General features: G+C 37.3%; 1 protein-coding gene across 2 annotated transcripts; it reads left to right on the top strand.

The window, feature by feature from the left end:
• The first annotated feature begins 2,122 nt into the window (after positions 1-2,122).
• On the top strand, positions 2,123-6,209 carry LOC127810898 (UDP-glycosyltransferase 75C1-like). 2 transcript variants are annotated; one of them, XM_052350490.1, is made up of 4 exons: positions 2,123-3,107; positions 3,833-5,059; positions 5,709-5,772; positions 5,893-6,209. In XM_052350490.1, the coding sequence occupies exons 1-2, from the start codon at positions 2,340-2,342 to the stop codon at positions 4,430-4,432; spliced, it is 1,368 nt and encodes a 455-aa protein (XP_052206450.1). In that variant the 5' UTR covers positions 2,123-2,339; the 3' UTR covers positions 4,433-5,059; positions 5,709-5,772; positions 5,893-6,209. The 2 variants fall into 2 exon arrangements, with proteins under 2 accessions (XP_052206450.1, XP_052206449.1); XM_052350489.1 differs by having other exon boundaries at positions 5,852-6,209.
• Positions 6,210-6,767: the final 558 nt, after the last annotated feature.

Here is a 6,767-nt window from a genome sequence, read left to right as displayed (position 1 = left end):
GCTACGAACAAAATTCATCAAAGTCCCTTGACATTGATTTACCCATTTCTTTTAAAAAATAAGAAAAAAACAAATCCAATTAGGCGGTTGAGCATGTGAAATGACAATCTTAAACAATTGAATAAATTAATATTTTCATTAAAGAAAATTTCAAAAACTTTCTACTTAAATACATCTGCTTTGCCCATGTATTTATACTTTTTTTTTTATGATCATTTAAATTTTTTATTATTTTAATTATATTTTTTAATTTATATTTTTAAATTAATTTAAGTCTTGTATTTTGAGATTTTTTTTTTGTAACAACTTGAACTTATCATTATTTTGGTTATTATTCTAAATCTATTTTTTTAGATCAATTTAATTCTTATATTTTGATTTGAACAAAGTGTGATATGTATTTTATCATCTTATTTTATTTTTTTACATATAAAAATATAAGAATTAAATTAACTCAAAAATATAGATACAGAAATTTAATTGAAACAACGAAAAATTCGAAATGCCACAAAAAAAATATCAAAGTACAAAAGTTAAATTAAAAAAATAAGTTTTGTAATTAAAATAATAAAAAAATTAACTAATTACATGAAAAAATATAAATATAAATTTTAGCATCAACTTTTTATTTTAAATTTTGAGATGTCACACCACCTTAGTCAACAGTGCACAACCCATGTTGGTCAACAATGCTGGAGGTCAATTTGAAGTTAATAACACACACAGCCCCCCAAATCATTTCTAACCATAATAATACTCTCAGGATATTGTTGAATGAGTAATATACAATCTAATGAATTACCAATTTAATTTTTGCTCTACGCAAAAAGTAAAGGATTAACTTGATATTTATTTTTTTTAATATAATTAAGAACGTGAGTATCAAAAACTAAGTAAAAAATAATCATCTCAATAATAATTTCCTTCTATAGTTAGTTTGGATCTCTATTCAAACTCATTAGTTTTTCCTTTTTCTCTATTGATTGTTAAAATAATAAAAATATCATAATATTTTCTCTCCTCCTTCTATATCCTCCATATAGGGCTGGTAATAAGCCGAGCTAAGCCGAGCTTGGCCCAGCTCGAGCTCAGCTCGATTGATTTTAGGTTGGCTCATAGCTCGGCTCGAGCTCGATTGATTTTAGGTTGGCTCATAACTCGGCTCGAGCTCGATATGAGTTTATTTTTTTAGCTCGAACTCGGCTCGATGATGACTACGAGTTGGCTCGGTTCGGTTCGGTTCAAAATTGACTATTACTTTACTTTTATTTATATATATATATTTAAATAATATATTTATAAAATTATTAAGTATATATTTATATTATTGAGTATTAAGTAATAAATATTTTTTTATTTAATAAATTTATAAAATTAATATATATATATATAAGTATATTGAGTTGGCTCGTGAGTCAAATGAGTCGAGCTAATAGTAACTTAAGGTCAACTCATTTGAGTTCAAATTTAGTTCATTTATATCATAAATTAATTTATTAAATTAATTTTTAAGTCGAGTCTTGACCTAGTTAACGAATAGTTCAACTCATTGTCAAGCTTGTCTCCATGTGAGTCGAAAAGGAGAGAGGGATAAACAAAGAGATTTCAATTAGTTTGCCCAAAGAACGGGAAAGTGAAAATCGAAGGAATTTTTACATGTTGGGAATATATCTGTCCTTTTATCGAATCTCGGACACGTGATTTACATTGGAAGTTGGGTCCATGTGACAATGAAATTCTCTATTCATGAGTCCCCAACAAACACACAAAGCCCTGTTCCTGCTTTCTGACACCCCATGTGACAATATGCCTTAAAGCTCAGAAGACCATTTTGGCCACCACCAAACCCTTCAACCAGCAGATGTTAAAAGCCAAATCAAAACGTCTCCTTTCTTCACTCTCTGCCAGTGCCAGTGCCAGTGCCAGTGCCAGCCCCCCCCCCCCTCTCTCTCTCACTCTCTCTCTCTCTCAGTCCGACAATTATTATGTTGTCTGGACAACATAGCAGTGTTTTCTATTTAATACTTAGTTATATATTTAAAATTAAAATTTTAAATGTATAACTATGTATTATTTACCTATTATTATTTATAATTAAGGATCAAAGTGTTATTTACCTATTATTTATAATTAAGTTGAGTCCGCTTGTGAATGTCCATTAGCAAAGCTTAATTAATGGGAATCAATTTCTCTATCATTAATCAGCTGTTACTAATGCGGCCGTTCGTCACGAAAGACGTCACGGCCGGCCAGCGGCTCCATTCGCGTATAAATGAAGAAGAAGCATAAGCGGCAGCATTAATTTCAAGGGCTTGTTCGAAGGAGGCGTTGCAGAATTCATGGATGATCTTCGAGTCCTTCTCGTGACTTTTCCGGCCCAAGGCTTCATCAACCCATCTCTCCAATTGGCCAAGCGCCTCGCCGCGATGGGCCTCACCGTCACTTTCGTCACCGCCGCCTCCGCCCTCAACCGCATGGCCAAAGCCACCGCCACTCCTACGACGGGCTTGACCTTCGCCCCCTTCTCAGACACCGACTTGGATCTCGACGGCGATTTAGAAACCTACGTGACTGAGCTCCGGCGTCCGGGGTCGGAGGCCGTGGCCGAGATCATCACATCCGTCGCCGGGAGCGGCCAGCCTTTTAACCTCGTCGTCTACACCTTTCTCCTCCCATGGGTGGGCCAAATCGCCGGTTCTCTTAATCTTCCGTCGATATTTCTCTGGGTTCAACCCGCTGCCCTCTTTGGCCTTTACTACCATTACTTGAACGGCTACGGGGACGCCATTAGAGAGATTATCAGTGACCCTTCACTGTTCGTCGACTTGCCAGGATTACCTCGCCTCCATAACCGCGATCTTCCCTCTTTCATACTCGCTTCAAACGTCAATAGTTCACCAGGTCCACAACTTCGAGAGCATCTAGATGTTGTTGCCACAGAAAGAAACCCTAAAATTCTTGTCAACTCATTCGATGCATTGGAACCGGAGGCGCTCAGAGTAATCGAGAACATCAACTTGGTCGCCGTCGGACCGTTAATCCCGTCGGCTTTCTTGGATGGCAAGGATCCGTCTGACACTTCATTTGGAGGAGACCTCTTTCAAAATGTTGGTATCTTTTCTTTTCTTTTTTTTTTCTCCAAGTTCCTCTCATGTTCTAATCACAGACAAGTTTAACAAATAATACTTATAAACTCACATAACATGTAAATTTGTAAAAAATATTTATCGAACTTATTTGATTTAACATTTTTCATGATTTTTATAAACTAAATTCATATTTTTATCTCTCCAATTTTTTTTTGTGACCACTTAAACTTGTCTGATTATATTTGTACATCTATATAAGTTAATTTAATTTTTATATATAAAAATTGTAATTTTTATTGTATCAATTACATCTTTATACATGTATTTTTTAAGTTAATTTAATCATATATACTTTGATGTGTAAAAAATTAAAGAAGTTAAAAGTGATTCATCTCACTTTATTTTTTTTTTTTATACATCAAAAGTATAAATATTATATTAATTAAAAAATATAAGTATATAGCTAAAATCGAAATAACAAAAAGAGTTAATGATGTTACACAAAATAAAATATCAAAACCCTTTGTTAAATTGATTCTAAAATATAAATTTATGATGTAATTGAAATAATAAAAAATTTAAATAATTATATTATAAAAAAATAAAAATAAAAGATAAAAATATAAATTTGGCAACCCGAACAAACAAGGGTGAACTGATCATCTTTACACCACCACAAAGTGATTGATTGAAATCAAAGAAAGGTTAATTCTTTCTGCTAATATCAAAGTGTTCTAAAACAGAAATTTGAAAACTGCATGGAATGGCTGAATTCAAAGCCGAAGGAATCCGTTGTTTACGTGTCGTTCGGAAGCATCGTGGTTCTATCGGATAAGCAGAAGGAGGAACTTGCTGGAGGGCTGCTGGAGAGCCGCCGGCCGTTCTTGTGGGTGATGAGAGGATCGGAAAAAGGCGAGAAGCTGAGCAGAAAGGAGGAATTGGAAGAGCATGGGATGATGGTGCCATGGTGTTCCCAGGTGGAGGTTCTGCAACACCCATCGCTGGGATGCTTCGTCAGCCACTGCGGCTGGAATTCAGCCGTTGAGAGCTTGGTTTCCGGCGTCCCGGTTGTGGGTTTTCCACAGTCGTACGACCAGGCGACGAACGCGAAGCTTGTTGAAGATGTTTGGATGACGGGAAAAACAGTGGGAAAGAAGGAGGAAGGGGTAGCTGAAAGCGGGGAGATCAAGAGATGCATAGAAATGGTGATGGAAGGTGAGGAGATGAGAAGGAATGCCAAGAAGTGGAAAGATTTGGCTAAGGAAGCTGCCATAGAAGGTGGGTCGTCGGACTTGAATCTCAAAGCGTTTGTCGCCCATGTGAAGGCTGAGATTCGAGGCTGAATCATTTTCCCGGAAAATGGCTGAGAATTTCTTCTCGTTTTGCTTGGAAATTTTCGTGGAAAAATAAATGTCGTTTAAGGCTATGTTTGTTGAGTTATGCTATTCGGCGAGCCTCAATGCCACCCTCAATGCGAGGTCAAGATATATCGCGATATATTGCGATATATCGCGAACAAAACAGCAGCCCTCCCCCCTGCGAAATTCAAATTTCTGAAACCTCTCTTTCTCTCTCTCTCTCCCTCCTTCCCTCTCCCTTCCCCTTCCAGCCGTGCCTTCTTCCCCTTCCGGCCGTGAATGCGGAGTTCGTCCCTCTCCCTTCTTCCCCTTCCGGTCGTGCCTTCTTCCCCTTCAGCCATTAATGCGGAGTTCGTTTGGCTCGTTCCAGCTCTCTCGATTGCAACCACGTACTCCTTCCGGCCGTGAACGTACTCATCTCTGTCTCTCTCTCTCTCTATTGGCCGTGCGACCAAGCCTCCTCCATTGCAGCGGAAGCCGAGTCTCCTCCATTGCAGCAAGTTCGACATCTCTCTCAAGAGCTATGTAAATCACTGATTTTGGGTATTCCAACCGTCTGATCTTCGATCCGAGCTTATTTTCACCGTGAAAGTGGCACCGATCTACAAGGAGGTAAGTCTTTTAGTTTTATCAGTCATGATTTTCAGCATACATCGATGATATATATGTATATACGCGCGATTTGGGTTTTACCGAAAGTTTAAACTGTGATTTATGAGTTTCGGCCGTTGGATGTTGATGGTTTTTGGGTATGTGGGTCGATGGGGATAAGGGTGTCGGGTGGTTGCGTCGGATTGCCGGAAACCACCGGCCACGGTGGCCGGTGGCGACTGGCAATCCATTTACGCGGGTGTTGGGTTTGGCCGACTGGTTTTTGGGTATGTGGGTGTTGAGCACATACATTTGAAAGAAGTTGAAGAAATAAATTATGCTTAAAGAAGTTAAATCATGTTGTGTTTTTGTTAGAAATGATGATTAATTGCCGCTTTTGTTTTAGTGTTGTAACCCCTGCGGTTACATTTTTGTATCTCATATATGTAAACCAGAACAGGTATTCACGAAAAAAGTGTATGATAGAATAAGCTTTAGAAGAGATTTCGAGGTGACAGAATCAGCCTTTCCACACAATCTATCATCACACAATTTGAAAAATGTAAAAGAATTTCAAATCAGGTATAAGATAAAGCAGACCCTAAAATGTAGTGTTGCCTGTTTTTTGATGGGTTTTTAATTCTCTCAAATGTTGTTGAATTTGCTGCAGGCATTCTCCGAACCAAACTGTTGTTGCCGAGAATCCTATGTAGGTTGATGAAAGTGGCAAATTGGTAAGTTTTCTTGCAACCATCCCCATCCCTCCTTACATCTGGCCCTTCTCCTCTACTCTGGCAGTTCCTTTTTCTGCAGAATTCAACGGCCGTCGACTGATATAATTATGAAATTTGTAGGTGAGCAATGTTGTTGTTGGAGTGACTACAGAGAAGAAGTGATCCGACTAAGTTCACATTTGCCTTGTGGAATACCAATCCGTAGATATTAGTTCAAGATTATTGTGTCCTTTAGGAGTGAAGATGGATATGGAGATACATTGTGCATATAAGAGTGAAATTGGCATTACAACAGTGCAGATATGTGAGGGTCTTAAAGAAATCGAACTGATTGATTTGTACTGAGAGGACAAGAATGGGAAATAGATGACATTTGTGGCGTTTGTGTGATGTTATATCGGATAATTGTTTGCAGTATATGTGTTTCTAGTTGTACTCGTGAAGTCTTTGGCAATTAGATGATTTTGGAGATGACATTTGTTTCTGGACTTGAATGCATTAGATTTGCTGGATATGAAACAAGGAGCTAGAGGTCTTTAAACTTCATTCATGAGATCTTGTAAACAAAAAAATAAATGAATATTTACCAAAACAAAAAAGTATAAAAAAAAAAAAAGAAAGCGTTGCAAAACCTTAAAGTGATAAGGGGGGCATTAGGGGTTGAAAACTTTCATGTGGATTTGAACCTTCCTTTAAATCTATCAATGTCGGACTGAAGCCTATGATAATTTTATACTTGCCTAATCTTACCATCATCGCCTTGCACTTGAGGAACCAACCATTGGAACAGTTGCCTGGGCAATTGGAAGCTTGTTTCCAAACATATGTGCGGCCAACATGCAACCAGATTCTGACTGATTTCTGCAAGGATCTCACAGGCATACAGCAAATTCAGGTTTGTTCAATATTATGACTATCAGTAAATATTCTAGAAAATCAATTTTTTTTTTTTAGTTACACATTGATTTAATTTTTCATGTCTATTTGATGTACAA

Source organism: Diospyros lotus, chromosome 10, assembly GCF_014633365.1.
Source record: "Diospyros lotus cultivar Yz01 chromosome 10, ASM1463336v1, whole genome shotgun sequence".
In the NCBI taxonomy this organism is placed as follows: Eukaryota; Viridiplantae; Streptophyta; class Magnoliopsida; order Ericales; family Ebenaceae; genus Diospyros; species Diospyros lotus.
This window is presented reverse-complemented; position numbering and strand designations above follow the sequence as displayed.